Below are 25,162 nucleotides of genomic sequence, written 5' to 3'. Positions count from 1 at the left end.
TACTAGTACTTGAATGCACTCAATTTGAAGTAGCAAATAATAACTAAGGTAGCATATAATTCAGAAAAATCCCTAAAAACAAACTCAGATTTTAAAAAATAATCTTTTAATTATTTTCTATTCTCTACAATGGATTGAAAGTATTCAGGATATAATAATTAAAAACATAAATAATTTCTAACCCAATTGAAGGTCGAGAGAAGAAAAAAAGTAAGAGGTGGGCAGAAGAAGAAAAAGGTGTAGGGGAATGATCTGGAATGGTTTGCCACAGCCTAGGAGTGATCGACCTGAATTAGATTTCTCCAAACAAGAACAAGATCCTGCTAGCCTTTCCTCACATGGGAGCTGTGTGGAGGGCCACTGTTGTCTCTACCTTGTTCATGGTATGTGCATTCTGCTTGGCGAGCACCATGTCCATGGAATCAGTCAGTTTCTTAAACTGGAAGTTGCTCGGGTGCTGGCGGTATTTCTGATCACTGGCGTATTCAGTTGCTTTCTTGGCCTTCTCCACTTCCAGGGAACCTGCTGGACTCCAGCCAAGCCCTTTGTACCATTCATTGTAGTCTTGCTTATATTCATTCTATAAAGAAGATGATAAGTAAATTCTACTTTATCTTATCCATTTAGATACAAAAGCATGGCATGTGAACAGATTGTTATCTCCCTTCCCATGCTAGGATTCCAACCATCACCCAAGTAGAAGAGAGGCTTACATCACTCTGTATGCGATTCATATTCCTCGTCAGCTCAATGTTCATTGCGTCTGGAAGGAGGATGTACTTGTGAATCAGGTGCTTGTAGTTAGTGTTGGTGATGTTGGCTTGGGCATCCTTGGCAGCCGTGACACTGAGCATGTCGGCAGGCGTGTGGTAGCTGGTCTTTGTGTTCTCATAGTTTTTCTTGTACTCCCGATCAGATTGCATCTTAGCCACTTGCATGGAATGGACTAATTTGGGATCATCCTCAAGACTGCGGAAACCAACCATTTTTCCCTTCCCTTTTTCATAATTGTACTTGTATTTATACTGTGAAGAAAATATGAGTTTTTACACAGAGCAATTCCTTTGACAAAATCAGTCTAGTGTCAATATGCTATATTTCATTAAAATTATATTTGTATAGAGCTTTACAGTTCAAAAACACATGTTTTTCATATTTACTGATGTAACTTAATACAACATTCCCTTGTGAGGTAGATGGCAAGGTTCTTATTACTGCTCTCATTTTATAGATGAATAAGCTGAGACCCAGAGAGCTGAGCAACTTCCTGGGGCCACCGAGAATTAGAACGCAGATCTTGTGATGATGCATCATACTGACTTACATATGTAATTTCCTGTTAGTGCTAAGAGGACTTTAGTAGGTAATAACACAGAAAGTTTAAAAAAGCAAAAAACAGAAAATTTCTCTTAGTGCTGTCCTAAGAAATCATCCTGTCAGTCATTTACTGGTGAGAATAGGTTCAATTATGAGACATACTGTGTAATTTTTGAATAGCTTTATATTTGTGGAGCTCCTTTTCCTTTAAGACTCTCTAAACTGCTATATGGGGAAGAAACTGTACTATCTATCATCCCAACCTTCTTCTATAGAGGGGAGATCTTGATCCATGAAGAGCTTCTTTTTCTGCCTATCTCCTCGTGGGGTTGAGTGTGCAAGGTGACGGCAGAAGCTAGTAGAGCCAAATTACTCCAGTATAATAGAGGGGAGAAGAATTTGGAGTTCTCAGGATAATAAGAGAGAGTGGGATGGGCTGGATAGGTAGGGAAGATGAAGAACAGAGATGGATGAGGAAAGAAAGTAAAACTGCTGGGTGACCAAGGGACGAGTGTTCTGAAATGTGCTCCTCCCAGGACCTCCAAGTCACTAAATGTTCCCTGCGAGTGGATTTCTTGTGGAAAGAACCAAATGAAAGAACTGAGTTTCATATAGGTGGCATGTCATGACAGTGATGTGCTGGTACACCTGCCTTTTGCTAGGGGCGGGGGGAAGCCTCACTTTGTAGTGTTTGCCAGTTTCTGTCATGTAAATACACCCATCATAGCCAATATCAAGCTACCAATGGTTTAACAACTGGTTTGCAGAAATTCCTGATTATTTACTCATCAGCTATCATGAGCCCAAATGATCAGCACCCTTGCATACATGAGCACCCTGTTAGGAAGTCAGATCCGAAGAAGCAGGAGGCAAGAACAACACAAGCCTTTCACCAAGACAGTTTAGCAGATGACTTCGAATTTCTACAAGCCATAGCCTTGGTGACAGATTCAAAGTAAGTTTACCTAGATTTCATGAGTCAGGGAGCTGACATCTATGAGGGTCATAATGTGGTTAGCTTGGTGTTTTTTCAGAAATATCAGAGAAAACACAAAAGCAAGGTTAAGAAGCATTCACAGACAGTGAAATCCACTGCTTTTCATATTGTGTCTGCTCAGTGTTTCCAGAACTCAGCCCTTATTATTTTGGTTCCTTAGAAATCCCGAGCCAGGTGACTGCTTTCCTTCCGACTTACATCACTTGCAATATCTCTTGATGCCTTGGCAGCTTTGATAGGAATTGCATCAGGCCTGAGATCGTAGCCTTTCTTTTTAGACTCTTCCAAGGAAAGTTTGTAGAGTTTCTGTAAAGAGAGGCGAAGGGAAGAGTTTTCTTCTAAATATGAAAGCCTGGATTTATTTTAGAAGAGTAAACTAGCACTGTGACATCTTTTTTTTGTTTTGAGCAGAATGCTTCATTGGTGGGTCAGTGACTGAGTGTTCCTACAAGTAACATATCTGTGTTTGAAGAAAAATCTATAACAAACTCAAACATATTTTCATGAGACTACCAGAAAAAGTAAAAGTTACTGGTCTCTATTAAGTTGTAAATATACTTTAAAAATGTGAATGTTCCGAAGATTCTCACTGATGCAAATAAGAGTTAAAAGAAGACTACAAAACAGCCATGTTCTTACATCAAAAGCAAACTTCAGTTTTATAATCAACACTTTTATTTGTATAATAATGTGGAATCTATACGTTTTTTAAAAAGAGGTCAGCTATTCCACATCTCTGTGGAATTCAAACAAAGTTAAGAAAAAAAAATGGGTAGGATTAGAGGATTTCCTAGCAACTATGATTAGGACAAAAAAGGAAATGAAATACACATCAATGCATCTTCTAACAAGTGTTGCACATTCCTTGTTTTGGGGTTTGCCCCAAATTCTTCAAAATGTTTTTCTTCTCTTTCCATTTAACCCCTTCTTTAGAACATCTCAAAAGTTCGATGGAAAGGCTCTTTAAGAATGAAATCCTAGGACTCTCATTTCCTTTTTCTCTTCTCCTGGCCCCCGAGCCTCTCTTCTTTCTACCAAATCTCTCAATTTAATGAGTGCCTACCCCTAGGACAACACCACCCTTCAAATTTTTAACTGCTTGGCCCAACCCCATCCACAGCCCTACTCCAACTCCACGAAGTAACATTGGGAAGAGAAACAGTCTCATGTGTGGATTTCCACCATTATTTTTTAAACATTCACTCTTATAATTGAGAGAGATGTTAGTTCATTTGTTCTTACTGGTTCAAATCTGCTGGAGAGAAAGATGAAAACAGGGGGAACTATACTTACATCACTCATATTAATTGCATTTGCCTTTGCCAAAATAATCTGGGGGATATCAGGCATGATGTGGACTTTGGTTTTATCAGCCTCCCATGCTTGTTTGTAGAGATGCTAGGAAAAAAACAGTGTAAATTAGTCTTTAAAATCTTAAAAGAAGCTCACTTAGTACATACATATCATTGTACATATATAGCAATACTCACTTGGTATTTATTTATTTATTTGAGACAGGGTCTTGTGCTATCACCCGGACTGGAGTGCCATGGCACAGTTATGGCTCACTGCAACCTCCACCTCCCAGGCTCAAACAATCCACCCTCCCACCTCAGCCTCCTGAGTAAGTGGGACTACAGGCATGTGCTACCAAGCCTGGCTGATTTTTATATTTTTCATAGAGATGGGTTTTTGCTGTGTTGCCCAGGCTGGTTTCAAACTCCTGAGCTCAAGCGATCCACCTGCCTCAGCCTCCCAAAGTGCTAGTATTACAGGTGGGAGCCACTGCACCTGGCCCAAAAAATTTTCATGGAAGAGTTGCTTGTTAAAACAATACAGCAAAGAGGATATACAATGGAAAGTAAAAGTGCTTTTTCCCCTCATCTTACAGCATGGAGATAGCATTTGCCTCCTAAAATTTTCTGTGCATATAAAAAAACACATATGATCCTTTTAAAATATAAATGAAGTCATGTTCTACATCTTCCATTTTTCTGACTGTGAAGTGGGGAGAGACATCTCAATATCCAGGGCCTCTCCAGCTCTTGGTAGGTTCTGGGCTGGGTTGTGGGGACTGGGGAGCTGGACTCTACCACCCCTCCTATGAGCTTTATCCAGCCCCATTTTTGCTGCTTCCAGGGCCTCCGCCTTCAAGGCCCCAGGGGGCTGTCCATTCATGGCTCTCCCTAAGGAAGTGGCTTAATGCATGTGCCTGTCCCCCTCCAACCCAGCTGTCTGCAATGAAACCAAAAAAACAGACTTGATCCCTGCAGGACTGTGCTGCAGAGCCCCAGCCTGCCCAGCCAGCCCCAAGGTCTCAGGAGCTTTAGGGAGAAGAGTGTTGGCGGGGCTGAAGCGCACCTCAGGCCTCCGTGGTTTCTGTGTCTCTGTGGTGCCAGTGCCTCTGGGCAGTGCAGGTGGCTGCTGGGCCCAGCCCCGACCTCCACTGTGGCTCAGCAACCTAGTTATTTTATTTATGTGGGGCCGTGCAGGCGTGGGCCCACTGCTTGTCCGTCCTGTTTCTCTTATTTATTGAAACTCACTGTTGCCCTATCCTTGTGTCTCCATCCCCTTCCATTTGTTGAATAATTAAAGGTGGGAAAGTGCAAAAAAAAATGTATATATATATAGTCAGATATCTTTGAACCTTCTTACAATAATTTGCTTCACTCATTTAGAGAGCTACATGATACTTCATTAGGAGGTATAATCTAATTGATTTAACAAGTTAGTTCTCTGTTGATGAATATTTAATTTATGGTCTCTAGCCTTTTTCTACTACAAGCAATGTCATGATCCTTGTGGTGGACATGGAGATATGCCACCAATATACCCATCCAAGGAAGGACCTGATGCCCCAGCTTTTGGCAGTCTGTAGTCATCAGCTGTCTCACTCAAGAGCATGCCCCTCCCAGATAACCACATCCAACAACTCATCGAAGTGGAGGTACAAAGATCTACAGTGCATGTCTCTACTGACAAGAGACACTTGAGAGCCCTCTGTGGGACTGGCCAAGACTTTGTTATACCAGCATCGCTGTTCAGCTGTTCAGCTTCTCCACCTGCCTCGTCCTTTCCTCCCAAGGACTAGAATCCCTAAAAAATACTCTGTAGCCCAATTTTCATCTCAGCATCTCCTTTCAAAAACCATAAAATGCAAAACATAGTCTTGTGTATATGTATGTCTATGTATCTCTGCACACATATATAAGGATTTCTATAGGGTAATGATACCTGAATTTTTAATTTTTACAAACATTAACAAATTGCCCATTAAATGTTTACTTTAACAGAAACTCCCTTACAGATACTGTGTGTAATACAGCTTTCTAATTTTTGCAAATGCAATAGATGAAAAATGTTATCTCTTTGTTTTAGCCAGTCTTAATTAAAATAAGAATAACATTCTTCTGGACTAGAGGTTGGCCAATTTTTTCTGTATAGACAGAAATTCATTAAATTTCAGGCTTTATGGGCTGCACAATCTGTCATTAGCTACTCAACTCTGTTGTCGTAGTTCAAAAGCAACCAGAGACCATATGCAAACAAATAGCTGTGGTTGTGTTATTATAAAACTTAATTTACAAATACAGTTGTCTTCTGAACCTTGTTTTAGACCAGTACTATATAACAGAACTTTCTGCAATGATGGAAATATTCTGCATAATCCAATGTGGTAGAATCTAGCCACATAAGTTGATTGAGTACTTGACATGTAGCTAATGTGAACGAGAATCTGAATTATTAATATTATTTAATTAATATAAATATAAATCAACATATGTGGCTAGTAGTAATAGTACTGGACAGTGAAATGCTGGTGGAAAGAGCAGTGCCTAGTTATCAGAATCCCTGTTCTAGTCCAGACCCCGCTGTTGACCTGCTGTGTGCCCTTTGGGGAGGTGCTCTGCTTCTCTGGGCTGTTCTTTTCTCAATTTTGCAATGAATCTGCGATTCAACTTGATGAAGATGTCTCTCAGTACCAGTACATGCTGGTTCTATGATTCTCCTCTTGGCATCATTATTCTGAAATGTTAATCACTAACACCGAAAAATATCTATATCCTTATAATTTAGATTCTGAATAGTAAAAGAGGCACAGAGATTTGTGCCTTGTCTTTTAGGCAGGTCCCTTTCAAGGAGGTTGATCTGCACAAATCTTTCGATTATCTGAAGACTCTAGGGGGTTTACTCCATGACTTAGCATAATATAGCTTTATCTTTCTAGCACAACTAGGGCCATTATTTTCTGCAGCTGTTTCATGTTCAGATCTAAATAATCTTTTTCTCTATTATGTTAATCAAAGGCATTTCTGATTTTGATCCACCAGTGCTGCTGCAGTTATTTTATTATTTTTAACTTCAAAACAGATGTTCAAGGTTGATTGTACTTGTTGGTCTTGATCTCTCATTGCAAATCAACGTAAAAATAGAGCAAGGCTTTTCTAAAAGCTGGAATAATTAATGAACCAAAGAAATACTGATGTAGAACAATTGCCCTCAAGATTGCCCAGAGAAGGTCCTGGTTTGAAATGCTGCTACATCCATTAATCTTGGAATTTTCTTTGATCCCATCAAAGCAGTAAGGAAGCTGGGGTTGGGGGGGGTGGTGGTTTGCAACAAAAGCTGTCACCAGGGAATCTGCTGACTCAGTGTCATGAATGTCTATTCAACCTCACCTTGTACAAACAGGACTCATTTTCAGCGGTACAGCAAAAGAAAGAGTCCCTATTTATTTGATTATGTCAATGAGATAGGATGGTTCATCGAAATATGAAGACCACTAGTTAGAAATAATTCCCATCTTTTTTTTTTTTTACCCCAAGACTATTTTTCTAGGTAAAATAACCTCAAGTATGATGCCCTATAACTGTATTAGCAAAACCTGTGGATTAAATATAAGTTATACCTGGATTCTCTCTGATGCATATGAAACACTGCATTATTGAAAGACTTACTTCATTCATAATTTTTGCATTATTCTGGGCCAAAACCATGTTCATTGAGTCCATCAATGTGGAATACTTCAAAGTGTCTGGGTGCTGGCGGTACTTCTTTTCACTAATAATTTCCATGGCTTTCTTGTTTTTCTCCGCTTCCAGGGAGCCCAGAGGGAGCCATCCAATGCCCTTCATGAAGTCAGCATAGTCAGCCTTGTACTGATTCTGCAAAAGAGGAAAAATTAAATCATGAAACTTCCCAAGGATCCCAAGTGTGTGCTTAATATTCTGTAACTTCCACTTCATTTGTAACTTTTCTGTAAGTTTTCCACTTCAATATTTGGTGGAATATTGGTATTCAACCAATAGTATGTTGAATTTCAACCATTTCCTCCCTAAGCTTTTATCTTTTTTATATTTCCTTGCATGATAAATTAAAAATAAGAAATGTCTTTGTGACTTGTTTTTCTCAATGTCCTCATAAAGTACTAAGGAATACCACGTAGATTCATCTGCCAGGTGACTGTTATTTCCTTGAGAAAGGTGACAATGCTGACCTTTCTCACAAAAATTCCCAATTCCCCTTGGTTAACAGATGACCATGGAAACCCCATGTTTCTCTTTGATCACCCACGACTGTTACACTTCCCTCAGGTATGCCAGAAACTTTCCTAATACTTGGTGTAAATTTCATTTTTTTACCCCTCAGCTTTGACATCTCTCTCTAAAACTGTATCATGGTTCCTTTCATTTGGACACTATGTAAAGACTTAGCTTTGTCTTAGATGAAGAGTTTTAGAGCCACTCTAAAATTAGACAGGGAGGCACTGCTGAGGGGAAGGGAGCAAACTCTTTATTTCCTGGCAATTAATAGCTCAGCCTTCACATTCCCAAAGAGAAATGTAGGCTTGGTGTGGTCTGCTTTGGGTTTGTAACTTAATTCACCTCTCCAACCATCAAATGGCCTCTTTAGCTAAATTCTTGGCTCTATACCGTCTTCCTTATATTTATTCCAAAAACTGCCTCAGCCATCACCTCCTCAAAATTTCATCAGTAAGATCTGCAAAGTTAGAAGCAGTGGAATGAAAGCCAGTTGCGGGGTTGGGAAGGGGGCCTGAGCTATCAGGTTATCTGATTTCTTTTCCTTTCATTCCTCTATTAAAAGCCTAATATGCTTCTGACCATCTTTGCTAGACATATGTCCTTCACAACATTCTTTGTGAAACGAAGTTCCATTTGTTGTTGTGGAATTCAGAATCTAGCAATGTTCACAGCAACAACAGTAGAAAAGACTTTAGTTTCTAGAATTGATCTCCTTTTGCTAAAAGACATGAATTCAATATAAGGTAACAAATGAAACACTCTGTTGGAAACTGCAGAATTTCTTTCAGGATTTTCAAAACGTTATTACTTATGATCATTCACGGTCGCTTATTATCCAGAGTAAATGCTCTGCAAATGCGGCTTTCACATACATCACTTTGAATCTGCATCATATTTTTGGCCAATTCAAAGTTCATGGCATCAGGAAGCATGTTGTAGGTATGGATCACGTTCCTGTAGTTGGCGTTGGTGGCTACTTCTTGAGACTTCTTGGCTGCCACCACACTGAGCATGTCCACCGGGGTGTGGAAGGAGGTCTTGGATTTCTCATATGCCTTCTTGTATTCCCGGTCTGACTGCATCTTGGCCACTTGCATGAAGTGCACCAGCTTGGGGTCATCTTCCAGGCTACGGAAGCCAATGTGTTTCCCTTTGGCTTGTTCATAGGCTTGTTTGTATTTGTACTGTGGACAGAGAGGAAATTGTGGCAATGAAAATGGTGAAAGAAAGAGAACAAAGTGCCATTCATTGGGTGACATTAGCTTTGTCTTAGGTGAAGGGTTTTAGAACTACTCTAAAATTAGACAGGGAGGCACTTGTGAGGGGCAGGGAGCAAACTCTTTTTACTTCAATTTTTTTTCCCCCAGACTTGAGTTCATGGGAAGAAAATAACCTTAGAGTTATATGAAGAGATCTGAAAATAAATTGGTTTAGAGAGATTTAGAAAGCAAATTTCCCCACTCATCTGTCTGAACGACAAAAAAGGCTGCAGGCATGATTTTTCATGGTGCATCTTTAAATTCAGGAGAGAGCCTGGCCATGGGCCTCCTGGATAAAACATGTAGATTGCATCTTTACATTTGCTTAGAATTGTCTGTAAATAATTTGAATAGACTCTAAAGGCTACTTATTTTAACAAGACTCAGTCACTACATTAATTAATGAACAGATGATTAGAGGGTGCTAGGATGGGGTGAAGGGAGGTGTCTTGGGAATGCCATCCCGTGTGACGGGATGGCATTCCCACCAACCCTGAATAAAGCTGACCGCAGCTCCTACATGCACACAAGCTTGGCACATTTGTTCTTACTTGCTCAACCCCAAAAAGGTCCAGTGGAAGCACTTACATCACTGGCAATGTCTCTAGAGGCTCTTGCAGCCTTGATTGCAATGGCATCAGGCCTTAGATCATATCCTTTCTTCTTTTCTTCTTCCCAGCCAGCTTTGTACAGTTTCTAAAGAACAAAATAGAAAAACAACAGCATCTTGTTATTGGGGTTAGAATAGAGGTCCTGACTACAAAGTGGCTGGCATGTAGAAGACAGACATAAGTATCAGTTCCCTTTACCCTTCTCCCCAGCTTTTGCTGTTGTTAATCTACTTACATCACTCATGGTGATTTGGTTTATTCTGGAGAGTAAAATATCCGGTGTGTCAGGCATGACATGAATGGTGGTCTTGTCCTTGTTCCATTTTTCAGTGTAGAGCCTCTGCAATGAGAAAGTCAGGTGCATAATTTTACAGCAGGACAAGTTTACCTCAATGTTAGCAAGATGAAGAGATTTGCATTTCCATGGTAGAAGAGGTTAAATGTGGTATTAGAAAAATGGATGAAATAACAAAAAGACGGGCCAGGTAAACTAAATATACAATGAGAAAAAAAAATTATTGAATAAGGGAACCCTCTACCACCAAAGCATCAAATACCATCTTGCCTCCTCTGCACAACTAGGTAGAGTTTTGTGGTTCTGTCACATCCGTAACATGCTATTGGGAGACGACCTGGGGGGGTCACTGTGAAAGAGAACACTCTCAACATGATGGAAGCAACAGAGTCCTCCTCCTACCAACAGCACCAAGACGATCAGAAAGAAACACTGAAGGAGATGATGGGGGCACTTCCAGGCTCAATGGCGTAAGCACCATGAGGGTTCCCTGGGTGAGGATAGCAGGTGAGTCCTTACCTTGTCCATGTTCAGCTTGTTACTCTTGTTAAGTGCCTGTTCCATTGTGTCCATGGCGTATGTGAACTTTAGCTTCTCGGGGTGCTGGCGATACTTCTTCTCACTAAGAATCTCTCCTGCTTTCTTTGCCTTCTCCACCTCCAGGGACTCTATGGGGACCCAGCCAATTCCTTTCATCCAATTGGTGAAGTCAGATTTGTACAGATTCTTTACAATGAAAAAAAATTGTTTTTCATTTCAGAAGGAGTCAGGGCTTGGGTTTCTTTGGCTACATGATTTACTTACAATCAAAAAGAAAAAGGGAAGATGGGCAGGGGAAAAAAAAAATCTGCTTTTTACTTCCTAGTCTGTCAGAAGAAATTAGTTATAAAAGTGATTGCATTCATGGTAGTTTTGAACAGGATATCCTGACCCAGCAATTCCTTTAAAAAGTTAACTTTCTTGAGGAAAAGAAAAATTAACAGAATTTTGCCCTGGAAGGAAAATTATATAACACCTATTTGAGCCTCCTAATTTTTCATAGACAACATGTATGTTGTCTAACATCGTATGTTTGGGTCTAACACCAATATTTTAAATATATATGTATGCATATATAAAAAAATTAACAACAAAGCTACTGATAGTTCAAATGAGTGAAATCCTAAAACTGCCAGTTCTGGAGGGGATCCTTAATTACAGTGAGTGCGGCCAGGTTTCGGATGGAGTAAGTGGTTCCTATTTTTCCCTCTCACCCATTAGAAATGGATGACAACTTGGTAACCAGTACATACATCACTCTGAATCTGCATGGCATTCCTGGAGTGCTCCACATTCAAGGCGTCGGGCAGGAGAGTGTAGTTGTGGTAGGACTGTCTGTAGTTGGCGTTCGTGGCAACCTCCTGAGATTTCTTTGCAGCTGTCACACTGACCATATCCAGAGGTGTGTGGTACCTGGTCTTGCTGGCTTCATAGCCCTTTTTGTACTCACGATCGGACTGCATTTTGGCCACATTCATGTAGTGAACCAGTTTAGGATCATCCTGAAGGCTGAGAAATCCAATTTGCTTGCCTTTGGCTTTCTCGTAGGCCTCCTTATATTTGCACTATTTGAAAACAAAGGACAAACAAAAGTTGGATAGCATAGCAGTTTGATATAAACTGAATTTATACAACAAATTAAGCAGAAGCTAAATTCAGTCTGAATCTAGATAACATCTAAGTTTTTTTTTTCTTATTTTAAAATAAACAATTAGCAAAATATTTTTAACGGCCCGTCTCGAGAACTGCTCTGGAGAGATCATTAAGAATGGAATAATGGAATAGTTTATATTAATACTCTTCCTAAGTAGATTATTTGAATATACTCAAAGGTTCCTGAGAAGTTTGCTTATTAAGCATTTGATGTACACTTTTTTTTTTTTTTGAGACAGGGTCTTGCTCTGTCCCCCAGGCTAGAGTGCAATGGTGTGCAGTCATGACTCCCTGCAGCCTCCAACTCCTGGGCTCAAGGGGTCCTCCCTCCTCAGCTTCCCAAAGTGCTACGATTAGATGTGTGAGCCACCATGTCTGGCTAATGTATGCTTTTTTATTATCATATTTCCATTATTAAATTGTATTAACTTAAAAAGTATTCGAATAATTATGAGTAAATTTCAGCCCTAATACAAATTAGTGTATTAATCTTGAAATTAATGTGTTTTTGCTCTATCAATGCATTTATAATGTCAATTCATATAGGAATATAACTTAATTTGTAAAAAAAAATAATTAAAATCCTGTTATGTAATTAAATAAAATCCTGTTATGTAATCCATGGAACTAGAAATATGGAAAACCACAAAGAATTAGCAAAATATTTTTTCTGGTTTTCCATGTTTCTATTTCCACGGATTTTTTTCTTAGTGGAAATTATAAAATGAAAACATTGTATTCTTTTAAAATACTTGGAGACTTTTCTAATTTAGTGATATTTTAGTATATCACGACTTTTTTCTGTGAAAAATCCAAATAAAAAGTGTTTTTTAAGTTCCTAATGACACTAATGAAAATTTCAAATACTTCACAGTTTAAAAAAAATAATTTTCTTCTTCATAACAACTTTATTAAGCTTTCAAATATGTGAAAAATATTTTAAGTGAAGCAATATAAACAATGTAATTGGCAATTAGGATTTTAGAAGATATTTTTATATTATAATTTCTTTACTTGATTGTTTATGTAGTTGATACAGTCTTACATATCACATATAGATTTTTTTTTCTTTTTTAGAGACAGGATCTCACTTGGTCACCCAAGATGGAGTGCAGTGGTACAATTACAGCTCACTGCAGCCTCAAACTCCTGGGTTCAAAAGATTCTCCCATCTCAGTCTCTCAAATAGTTGGGACTATAGGTACACACCACCACACCTGGCTAATTTGTTTTTATTTCTATAGACACAGGGTCTTGCTATGTTGCCCAGGCTGGTCTTGAACTCCTGAAGTCTTTTAGATAGAAAGTTACCTACTTTTAAATTAGACTTACGTCACTAGCAATATTCCTTGAACTTTTTGCAGCAACAATTGGGATGGCATCTGGTCTCAAATCATAGCCCTTGGCAAGAGTTTTCTTCCAATCTGCTTTATAATAAGCCTTCAAAAAAGTAGAGGTTATTTGATTATTTGACATCATTAAAAGAGAAATGAAACAGAATGTCAAAATGTTTCTTATAAAACATGTCATAATAGTTCCATTTCTATTAAGACAATCTACAAAGTTAGGACTATTTGTCTTTTATATATATATATTAGATTTTATTTAAAGGGATTAGTAAACTGTTTACACAGTATAATCTCAACTGATCAAAAAATGTATATTTTTTATAACAATGCAACAGAAAGGTAATGCTTAGACTATTGGATAACAGAAGATTTTCATTTATTTTTCATAATTTTCTATATTTTCCAACTTTTCTATAATATATAATATTTTTGGGAAAAAATTTCTTGCAATGAAGCATTTCAAGCTTATAGAAAGATATGAATACTAAAACTAAAAATCCAGATGTAGTACAACTCAGCTTTGATTGATCTTGCTGCTTAAATATTACTTACAAAATTAGCAAAAAATTTAAATGAACCAAAAGCACAGAAATGTATAGTTGGAGATGAAACAGAACCTAAAAACACCGGAAAGAATGACTAAGCCATCTTTTAAGAAACTAACAATTTTATCCAAATTTGATTATGTTTTTAAATTAGGATTTATCAATATCTTTTTTAAAAAAGGAAACAATTCATAATAGTGGATTTAAACATTACCACCAATTAGGTGTCTAGACTACTCAAGAGAGAGGCTAGTTACATACAAAAAAAAGAATTTGTGAAGAAAATGAAACTTTTCTGGATGTTTTCATAAGTAATTAAAATAAAAGTTGTAGAAAGCAATATTTTCCACACTACAGACGAGACACTCTTGCGTTTTCTAATCTTGTCTATCTCATGTTCCATTTTTTTAAAGAAATGGGACACAACGTACTTGACTGACTTTACAACCCACTAATGAGTCATAGTCCATAGTGTGGAAAAGTCTGTATTAGGCAAAACTGTATTGTGGCCCTAGGCTCATGTTGTATGGTTAAGGGTTTAACGTAGAGGCTCAGTGTTCACACTCAATTTCCCCCTCTACAATTCTCAAGGCAAGAGTTACGAAGAAGAAGAAAGGAGAGGCCCGAGTAGGCAAGATTAGCACTGGGCCAAATACTCACGTCACTCATGTTGAGGGCGTTGACCTTGGCTTGAATAAACTGAGGCAATTCAGGGTCAATAGTGTACTTGTGCTTCAGTTTCTCTCCCTCCACCTTGTAGTTCAACTAAAAGCAAAGGAGGCAGCATGCACATATCATTAGCTGACATCATGTAAGTTTCATTAAGCACAGACGCCTTTAAAAAGGAAGGCTATCCTTGTGTTTTCCATTTACGAAACAAATGCCTACTCTATCATAAGGGAGAAGACTCTGGTAGATGCATTTATGTTCTCATTCTATCAGTATTTATTGGGCAGCACTGTGGGCCAGGCAGGATGGTACATTCTGTGTTTACAGAGGTGAGGAAGGCAGATCTATCCTTGTTGGAGCTTATTGTCCAACAAAAGGGACAGACAAAAAAACATGTAAACTACCAACTATCGCTAGAATTTGTGATGTGTGGTCAATGGAGTAATTGTAGCAAAGAAACAAGGATGGTCAGTAAAGCCACTCTGCAGAGGTAATATTTACGCTCAAACTTGGAGACGGGGCAGAGGAAGAGCATTCGGGACCTGAGGCTGGAAATGGCCTGGCCACCTTGAGGAACTGAAAGCAGTCTAAGTCATGGGGCTGGAACGTGCCTGGGTAGAGGTGCGGTGGGGCGGTATTAGACAGGAGGTGCAGAAGGGTCACAGAGAGGAGGGTCTTTTCAGTGAAGTTGATGAGTTTAGATTTCACTTAACATTCAAGAAGTTCCCAAGAAGTTTTACCCATGAAAGGGACATGCTTGGATTTGTGTTTTAATACAGGCTTTTATGGTTGTCTGAGACCCCAGGCAGGGAGTCCAGATAACAGGTTATTGCAGTTGTCCACATGAGCCATACGGAAGCTGGAAGTAGGGTTGGTGGCCGTTGGGAGCAGGCTGGCTGAGAGATATTTAGGAAGCTGACTCAGCAGATGCACTGGATGTGGGAGTTCACACAGGGAGGTGTTAACAGTGACTGCCAAGTTTCCAGCTTGAGTAACGAGGTAGATGTTGATGGCATTTATTGTGATGGGGAAGACTTTATATAGTGAGTGTACAGTTTGCCTAGCTAACTGGAAAAACACCATGAGAAACAACATCTCGCTCAGTACAAAATAAATCAAAGAATTTATACCATCTATTACCCCTAAGATAGAATTAACCCTTAGACATCTGTGATAATGTGGGGGCAGAAGCTAAAATCCACATATATTCAAATCCAAGGCAAGGAAAGCGTTCCCCACCTTCCAAAATCTGGGGCTAAAAATACAGAAAGTCTTTCTTTGCTTTTTACTTACCCCTCTCTTGCTGGTGGAGGCATTTTAACAGAACTCTAAAATTAACAAGTCATGTGAGGCCCTGAACATTGTAATTAGCTTCTGACAGAAAGAATAAGAGTCCATATAGATGTCTCAGAATGAGATCCCAGATGACTGCAAATAAACTGCTTATCTCCTCCCCAGAGGCCTCATTCTAAGATTGCCTCTCAGAACATGGAGCTATTATGCGAGGGGATTAGGACATTACGCCTCTTCCCTTTATGACTAGGTAGAACTATTGCAATCAAAGCAATAAATAGCTTCTTTTGCAATTCAGACAGAGCCACAGGTAATAATGGTGATAATGTCATTTCATATGGATAATGTGTATCTGTTTATGAGTAGCACAGGCTCTCTACATTTGGAAAACAAAGCAAATTTGGTATTTTCGCCTCCCTGTTTTTCCCATGTTCAAGGTCCCAGTTGCTTCAGAAGTCAGCCCTTTCTCTCGTACCTATGAAAGCAGTTTATTTGCTAACATAGATGCATCCTCACGCATTGAATTAAGAAGGATGGTGGAGCGGCTTAGACATGTGGGGTTATTTATGGACAAATCCTTTTGAAAGTAAACCACTCACATCACTTAGCTGCTTTGTGTTCTGCTGAGCCAACACCATGCCCATGGAATCAGGCACACTTGTGAACTTGATGGTATCTGGGTGCTGTCGATACTTCCTCTCATTTAATGCATCGCCTGCTTTCTTGGCCTTCTCAACCTCCAGGGAACCAATAGGGATCCATCCAATGCCCTTGAAGAAGCTGTTATACTCGTCTTTATACACATTCTGTAAAAGGGTAATAAGCTCATATGAGAAGATACCCTGGAGAATATCCAAGGGATGTTTCTGGGATCTGCAACTCTCTAGCCAAGGGAAAGGAACAGCAACTCTTCAGCATGCTCATGTCTGACTGTCACAGAGCTTATCTGGAGGGTGGTAATAAGAAGAAGCTGTTGTGTTGTTACAGTGCATTACACAACACAGAAGGGAATCTAAGTCACGTATTTTCATGGGTACTGCTAAAAAAATTGTCATTTTTGACAATATATTGGTACTTTCCACAATGGTTGTTTATCTTAAAGCAGGCTTTTTTTCCCAAGTCTCTTACTCTATTATGAAGCCCGATAAAATGGAGAGAAATGACCACGCTTCAGAATGCATTATACAACACAGAAGGGAATCTAGGTCTCTATGGGTACTGCTAGAAAATATTTTGTCACTTTTGACAATAAATTGGGCTTTCCTTTTGATTTCACTGATGACTCCAAAACTAAATTACATCCATACTCTCCACCTAGGCTACGCTTGAGCTCATCTGGGAAGCAATATTTTCACAGAGTGACAAGAAATATGTAACACTTCTTCCCTTTACAGAGGACAATTCTAACAGAAATCTGGCTCCTGCAGAAGGAAACGCCCCGATTGTTAAACACCTCTCTGTGCAGCTCTCCATGAATCATGTTGCAAGCACAAAGCCTTCCTGGTTCATTTTAGATGACTTTACATGGAAGACATTGTGACCTTGAGTTATTAAAGGAAAAAAATAAAACCCCACTTTTCCCAAATTCAGGAAGGATAGAAAATTCTTCTATATTACATTTTATATCTATCACCATTGTAGCCAACCCATAAGGAATATCCATCTTCTCTTGCTGAGAATCAAAGTGGCTCTCATAGTTAGTAGAATATACTTTTATCTTTCATTCATAAGTTATTAAAGACAACATTAATGATTATGATATAAGCATAGAAAGCAGGCAAAAACAGCTTGTCTACTATGCCTTTAGTAGTCTTTCGGTAATGGTTGTTTATTCTAAAATGAATTTTTCAAATATCTTACTGTAGTATGATGTCTAATATAAGAGAGAAATGATCATCCTTTAGGTGTAAATATCTCTGGGTCTGTTGTTACACATACTTACATCACTCTGAATTTGATTGACATTCCTCGTATGCTCAAGACTCATGGCATCTGGTAGGTATGTGTAATGATGCAATGGCTGTTTGTAGTTGACATTGGTGGCGACATCCTGGGCCATCTTTGCAGCTGTGATGCTAACCATGTCCCCAGGGGTATGGTAGCTGGTTTTGGTGTTTTCATAGTTCTTCTTGTATTCACGATCAGACTGCAACTTTGCTACATTCATATAGTGGACGAGCTTGGGATCATCCTGGAGGCTTCTGAAACCCACATGCTTTCCCTTTGCCTTCTCATAAGCTTCCTTGTATTTATACTGTGGAGGCAGAATTGGGTTAGCAAAGTCCTAGGCATTGATAACATTAATGCTACAATTACATTCACATACAAAGACACTCAGAACATTGTGACTTTCTCAAGAGTGTACAAAAAATGCAAACCACAACCCCCTCCAAAAAGTTCAGTGAAAACATGTATTGGAGTTTCAAGCGAATGTCATGATACATTTGAGATCAGTTTATTTTCTTTGCTATGACTGCTAGATGGTTTGCATGTGGAATTTTATTTAAAACAAACTGAATTTTCACACTTAATATGAACATGACACATTCTAAAGATAAGAGCAGTATCTCTTGGTTTCATAGGGATGTGAATGTTTTCAATTTAATATGTTCTTTTACATCACAAATATGGGTCCCAGCTGAAAGACAGCTGGGCCTTCACCACCTTCTTTTATCAGCAGCTGCTTTCCAAGCTCACTGCTGAAACAACTGCAAATGAATTAAGGAGCCACAGTAAGGACAGGACCTGCTGTGAGGTTTTCCCATCAATAAAAACCTAATGGACAAAGCTCTGCTGTCCACTGTCTCTCGCTGCTGTAAGCAGCAATGGGATATAGATTGAGCAATCCTGTAACAGGTCAAAACCTCAATTGTTATGCAAGACAATTCAAATCCACTTAAACCCTGCAGACTTTCAGCTCCTGCAATTTAAGCCTTAATTCATAAACAAGAGTTTAGCAGGCAAAAGGAGTCAAGTAATTTCTAGGCATGTGAAAAAGCACTGTGCAGTTGCTAAAATTTAATAAATAAAGTTGTACCGTAGACTTTCACTCCCTACTTAAACTAGAAATTATTTCATAGTGACGTGCATTGTGTGCAGATCTTTGAGAAAGACGTTTTCAGTACCATTCCTCCGAGGAAAGCAGTAGCGTTTTTACACCCCATCTCCTATGTGGTCTGTACACCTGGTTGGTTTCTTCTCTTTTCTCAAATCAAGATTCTAGCCCCTGGGATAGCATGTAACAGTAAACTCTGCAGGGCATGCATGCTTTCTAAAAATTTTGTTTTTCAAAGATGGAAAGGAGTAGAAGTGTATACTTTTTCTGGTACAGATGAAATGGACATCAATTTACATGAGTCAAAATTATATCTTAAAAAAGCAGACTTTTTCCCCTTTGGTTTACAAAAATCTGTACATTTTATATAACTTTTTTTCAATGTTTTTAATACAATTATAATGCAGGCAGTCATTTGAATTTAACGTGGTAATGCAGTCAGGATGTTCCCACTGAAGATAAATGTGGGCTGTCAGAGAAATGTGTCAGTGAAGGTAATTTGGGCTGTGAATCAAAGGAGAAAGCCACTGTCAGATTTATGACAGCTCTGCCAAGTAGGGTCAACTGAAAAGAACCACAAAAATATTTCTAAAAGCGACAGGTTTTCCAAACAATATTTTGATAATTTAAATGCCATTAATTTGACATATTTCTTTCAATGAAGTATCAGTTTAAACAAGTATTTGATTACTTTTTAAAAAGGCAAACACCTAAATTTCACCTAAAATTTTTACTCACATCGCTGGCAATGTTTCTCGATGACTTGGCTGCAGTGATGGGAATAGCGTCACCCAGCACATTGTTGCCCTTGGCTATTAAGTCATGCCAATCCCGTTTATAACAGACCTGGACAGAAAAGCAAACAGGATGTCAGCATCTGTGTATTCATCAGCTTAAGTGATTCCTCAACTGCTGGGATTTTTTTGTTCTTTTCCAGACAGAAGTTAAAGGAATCCTCCATAGCACATACTGCTTTAGGAAATCACATTGGCAAAGTGTCACACTTTGTGTATAGCATGAGATCATTGGACAACTCTGCACTAATTATTGACCTACATCTGGTTTTGACACATATTGAAGAGAGGAATATTGAAAGACTGGATCCAGAGAAAATGAACAAGGTTTTGGAAACCATGGTATGTGAGGACCAGCTAGAGACACAATGAAGTTCATTCTCACGAAAGGAAGGTCAAGAGAAGACCTGGTGGTCAGCTTTTGAAATTTTAGGTTGTTATTTTAAAAAGGATCTCATTTATTGTTATGTTTCTGGAGGATAACAACCTCCCCCACATGCAAAACTAGGAAAATTAGGTAGAAGTTTTAGGGGAATAGATGTTGGGCTCTACATAAAGAAGAATGTTACATCCTTTAAAGCTGTCCTACACTTGAAAAGGTCACCTGAAGAGGTAAAGGACCATCCTTATGGGATATGTTCCAATGGGGGATTTGTGGGAAACTGACCTAAATAAATAGTCAAGGCACCATCCTACTCTTAAAGTCCATGATTTTATTGTCAGGTCTGAATTTCATATCTCAGCGAAGACCCTACTTACGTCACTTATATTGTAAGCATTGCACTTGGCCTGGAGAAACTGAGGAAGATCAGGACTCATAGTGTATTTATGTTTCACATCTTCTCCTTTAGCTTTGTATAAGATCTGCAATAAAATGCATTTCACATAGTGCAAAAAGGAAATTCTATTAACTGCTTGCTTTAAACAGTTATTTTTAGCACAACCACCCACGATTTTCTGTTAAAAATCATCAAAGGCATTTTTCTATTTTTTTTAAACAAAACAAGCATCTTATTATCTTCATACCAACAACTCTGTGTGTTAAAATAGAAAGAGAAAAAATTCTTAAGAAAATAAAAATTGTTCACTGCCAGAGGTGAATGGAAAGGTAAATTCAACCATGAAATCCTAGCAAGAATAATAAAATTCACCAGAGCCAAATAAATTTATTCTTTGCCTGTGAGTTAATAGTTCTCACATTTTTGTAAGTTTTTGTTTCTTTATTCCTAGAGAGAAAATAGTAGTTAGAATAAATCTTTCACTTCTGCTAAAAACTTTCCAAAATATAATTGTATCAATAAAAGCATACAATAATTTCCTTATAATGTAGAGGTGCTTGTACATGAATCTAGCATACTCAAAAGGCTCACTATTTCATATTTACCCTATGTTGTTATTTTAAAGAATTATATATACTTTTCACTGAAAGGTGTCAAAATATGTGATGCAGAAATCTTACTGCATCCTCCTCCTTATCATATATATCCTTATTTCCCTGGCATGCCTGTGTGGAGTATGACAAGTAAACTGGTATGCATGCAGCCTAGATAAAATCTGACATGGCTAATAGCTAAATTAATCCCCAGATACTAAATAATCTCTTCTAGGACCCAAAGAGTTACCTCTAAGTCCTCACTGCCTTTAAGAACAATATCTAAGCAATCACAGATTCATGAATTCAACCTTCTACGCAGCTCCTTCTCTGCCATTGCTACTGCCTTAGCTTCAGTCCAATTAAGAATTCCTCAGATTTCAATAACAGCCTCTTGCCTCCAGTCTCTCCTTTCCAAAGTCTCCACACTTGGGGCCAGCATTGTGTTTTAAAATACAGGCCTGATGATGGGACTGCACAGATTCAACACATTCAACATCTCTTTTTTACCTACCACATAATATTCAGACTCTAAAAGTTAGCGCATGAGCCCCTTACTAATCAGGTTACAATTCTGAGCCTTTTGCGTCTATACTTTTTCATTCCTTTTCTACTGCTATTATATTGTTCCTTTTGCCAGGAATGCTCGCTTCTCTCACTTGCCTGGGAAACTCAGGTAGGCAGTTACCCTTGTACAAGGCACCTCCCTTGCTCTCAACATTTTCTTCTCCTGCAGCATTTGTCTCTCTGGATGACAATGCCCTGTTTCTAGCCATGTCTTTATCTTATGCTCTTACCCTACATTCTTGTGAATTTCTATATCCCATGAATCCTCATCTGTTTCATCTCTTCTCCATCAGCAGGTACTACAGTGCCTGGCACACGGATGTGCAAAAAGCATTCATTAAATAAATTAACAAGTGAATGCTTTTGATCTTCTATACATCAAACTTTTCCTTTAGAAACTTTGACTTCAGCAAGAGCATAGATGCTGCTCATGCACAGGCAGGTAAACGATACTCATCCCAATCAGACGTAAGTTAAAAAGTCTATGATAATTGTGTACGCTGAATTCTTAGGAGCAAAGACACATATTCATACGTATTACTTCTCTGTATTCATGTTTTATATATGAAAAGAAAATATGAGAAACTTAATACAGAATCGAATACAACAAACCTGCCAAAATAAAGTGTCTGGGATTTAAGCTTAAATTCTGTGTAGGTATGTATGCATGTGTCTGTATGTGGAGTCCTAGAATAGAATGTTTTCACCACGTCAGGTTTATTCAATAACACAGTATTTCAAAGATTTAAAAGGAAGATAAAAAGAGAGAAGGAAAAGAAAATGTTAGTGCCCAAACTAAACTATAATTTTTTAAAAAATTAAATAAACAAAATAATAAATTTAAAATGGAAAGATACTGCCCAGAAGCATAAAAATATTGGGCTGCTGTTGACTTTTCTAAAAAGCTTCCTCCATATCCTCTGTCCTCTCTATTTTGTTATACTCACATCGCTGACTTGCTTCGTGTTCTGTTTTGCCTGGACCATAACTGGGGAGTCCACGATGCTGGTAAATTTGAGGGTGTCTGGATGTTGCCTGTACTTCTTTTCATTCAGAGCATCACCAGCCTTTTTAACTTTTTCGACGTCAAGACTGCCGATAGGAATCCAGCCAATGCCTTTCATCCAGTTGTTGTAGTCTTCCTTGTAGACGTTCTACAGCAATGGAGAAAAGAAGAATGAGGGACCAGGCCAGGGTTCTTTTTCATGGCAGACCCTGAACCTACAGGTGGGTTTTCTTGAGGAGTAAATGACACTTACATCACTCTGTATCTGCATCATGTTCTTAGACAGCTCCAGGTCCATGGCGTCAGGCAAGTAGGTGTAATGATGGAGAGAATGCTTATAGTTGACATTGCTGACCACATCCTGAGCTTTCTTAGCCGCCACGACATTGAACATATCATGGGGCGTGTTGAATTTTGTCTTTGTCTTCTCATAGTCTTTTTTATACTCCCGATCTGATTGTATCTTGGCCACATTCATATAATGAACCAGTTTAGGGTCATCTTGAAGACTTTGGAAGCCAACCATTTTCCCTTTAGCTTTTTCATAGTCTTTTTTGTACTGAACCTATTGTAAACAAAGGTGAACATAATTTAAAATGCAGCTTTGAAGGTATTACTAAACAATGAGGTCATGATTTGAAGTAATTGAGCTTCTCCCAAATTCCTGTACTTCAATAACCGAACAATTAGCAATTCACTTGTATATGCTTTGAAATGTAGCCTGCTTAAAATAAAAATGTTATGTATTATAGAACCCACTTGATTGTCTGTAGCTGTTTCCAAGAGAGGTTGAGATGGGGGCATTACCATAATTTGTATCAGTAACAAAATAAATCTCTATAGTCTTCCTTTGCATTTAGACATTGGTAAAGAAATATGAAAAGATAAATATTTCACAATCTCTATCAATTTTATTGTGTTACTAGACTGCAAGTATCAGGATATTTGATTAGTTTTAGCATTTTTTTGTAGTAGCAGTAGGATGTTAATATTAATAACAGAATTTTAGTAAGTCCTTGGATATTCAAAGGGAGACTCAGAGCCAGGAGTAGGTAAACACTAACTGGCTCTGGATAACACAGTGAGGGGGACTGAGCTTCCTTGGGGAGATGTGGAGGGCACTGTGGGACACTAAGAAGCAGAGACATGAGGGCAGGTTTGTGGTATGTCGGGGCAGGGTGGCTGAAAGCCACAGAGGAAGGCCGTCAGTGAGAAATTCTGGGTGGGACAGGGGCATTTCAGGATGAGGACATTTGTTATTCAACCATCACATATTCACACTGCAGCGATAGAAACCTAATTTCAAACAATCAGTAAAGTGGTGTTTGGGACTCTAGGAAGTCAAAAGGAAGGCGCTGTGTTTCATTTCTGGGTCATACAGAGCAGCAAGAGGAGACCTGCAGGAGGAGGGCCCAGGTGAGCTCAAGCCAGCCAGAAGCCAGAGGCCAGCTGAGAAATAAAAATCTCAGAGATGCCACAGAAATCATAGGGCGGGGGATTCCACTTCCTACAGAATAACAGACGGGGGCTTGAGCCAGTTTTATTTAAATCTCAAAGAGCAAAGTGACTTTAGTTCACATCTTGGTTAAAGATAAATAGGACAAGAAATAAAATTCTTAATTGTAATAGAACCCAAAGACTGGCTATTAGAGGTGGTGAAATTAGGCCAATTTACCTGTCTGCAGAAGTAATGAAGGAAAACGGGAGAGGAAAGGGGAAGAAGGAGATCATATCAATTAATAAAGTTTTGAGAAAATTTTACCATCAGGAGGCAATTATGACTTAAATGGTATCTCCACAAGAGAAGTAATGTTAGTCAGTGTAGAAATATAAATGAGAATTTTAAATGAGGGGGCTTAATTAGAACTGATCAGTAGAAGGTAACGCAACTCCTTTCCCCCCCAAAAAATTTAAATCTATTTAGGGAACTTTATTTCCTGAATAGTTTTCAATCAGATTTGCTTCCAACTGGGGACCACATGCATGGAAACACTTGGGTCATCATCAGACCCCAAGCCCACCCACCCACATTTTCTAGTCGCCCACGTATGACCACAGCTGGACTTACGTCACTTGCCGCCTGCCTGGCAGCTTTGGCAGCTCTGATGGGAATCGCATCAGTTCTCAGGTCATATCCCTTCTTGCTCAAGTCTTTCAAGTCTGCTTTGTACATATTCTGAAAGAAAAATGTCATTTAAGTACAACTTAGAGACCATATTAGTAGAGTCTGACACATACATCAGCCCGAGTCCGCCCACGCACCTCACTGATATTGTAGGCATTAACTTTAGCTTGGACGAACTGGGGCAGGTCTGCTGGCAGGTTGTATTTGTGAAGAATTTCCTCTCCTTTGGCTTTGTAAGCAATCTGAAAGAGATAAAAATGCATAAACAAACAAATAAATAGAAAAGTTTAATGGCACTGGAAAATAATTTCCTAATGGATCCTATTTCACAGAGGTGGTTTTAAGGAGGACACTCTTGTGCATTTGCATATTCATGTGCAAATATCTGTAGGCATCCAAGGTGTCACACGCAGTTGCCTAGGATCCTGTCTCAGTGCTTATTCAGTTTTGCAAATATCCCTTGGAACTTGCACTAGGAACTTCTGGGCCTAGGTAGGGGCACGTAGTGGCAATTAGCCCAGAGAGGTGGCCTGATGAAAATGGTCACCTGCAAACACTTTCCTGAGCACGGGAAAGCATAATAGGGTAGAATACACCAACCACCTATATTATATTTTGTGGGCAATAACAGGCTTGTAGTTTTTGTTGTCTTTAAGAGAAGTCCCTCTTACCT

At 38.8% G+C, this 25,162-nt stretch overlaps 1 protein-coding gene across 22 annotated transcripts in view; it reads right to left on the bottom strand.

Moving 5' to 3' along the window:
• NEB (nebulin) overlaps window positions 1-25,162 on the bottom strand; it is a 217,142-nt gene that overhangs the window by 144,059 nt on the left and 47,921 nt on the right. For all 22 annotated transcript variants that reach the window (XM_064382783.1, XM_064382770.1, XM_064382772.1 and 19 more), the window contains exons 31-50: window positions 24,627-24,731; window positions 24,433-24,540; window positions 22,618-22,929; window positions 22,306-22,512; window positions 20,179-20,283; window positions 19,364-19,471; window positions 17,513-17,824; window positions 16,170-16,376; window positions 14,269-14,373; window positions 13,047-13,154; window positions 11,315-11,626; window positions 10,542-10,748; window positions 9,963-10,067; window positions 9,705-9,812; window positions 8,730-9,041; window positions 7,273-7,479; window positions 3,608-3,712; window positions 2,513-2,620; window positions 714-1,025; window positions 374-580 (exon numbers count right to left, since the gene is read on the bottom strand). In XM_064382783.1, coding sequence (XP_064238853.1) covers window positions 374-580; window positions 714-1,025; window positions 2,513-2,620; window positions 3,608-3,712; window positions 7,273-7,479; window positions 8,730-9,041; window positions 9,705-9,812; window positions 9,963-10,067; window positions 10,542-10,748; window positions 11,315-11,626; window positions 13,047-13,154; window positions 14,269-14,373; window positions 16,170-16,376; window positions 17,513-17,824; window positions 19,364-19,471; window positions 20,179-20,283; window positions 22,306-22,512; window positions 22,618-22,929; window positions 24,433-24,540; window positions 24,627-24,731 — 3,660 coding nt within the window. The remainder of the gene's footprint in view (window positions 1-373; window positions 581-713; window positions 1,026-2,512; window positions 2,621-3,607; window positions 3,713-7,272; window positions 7,480-8,729; window positions 9,042-9,704; window positions 9,813-9,962; window positions 10,068-10,541; window positions 10,749-11,314; window positions 11,627-13,046; window positions 13,155-14,268; window positions 14,374-16,169; window positions 16,377-17,512; window positions 17,825-19,363; window positions 19,472-20,178; window positions 20,284-22,305; window positions 22,513-22,617; window positions 22,930-24,432; window positions 24,541-24,626; window positions 24,732-25,162) is intronic.

Source organism: Aotus nancymaae, unplaced genomic scaffold, assembly GCF_030222135.1.
Source record: "Aotus nancymaae isolate 86718 unplaced genomic scaffold, 86718_ANA_hifiasm-v0.15.2.pri h1tg000029l, whole genome shotgun sequence".
NCBI lineage: Eukaryota > Metazoa > Chordata > Mammalia > Primates > Aotidae > Aotus > Aotus nancymaae.
The sequence above is the reverse complement of the archived record's forward strand: the minus strand, read 5'-3'. Positions and strand labels throughout refer to the sequence as shown.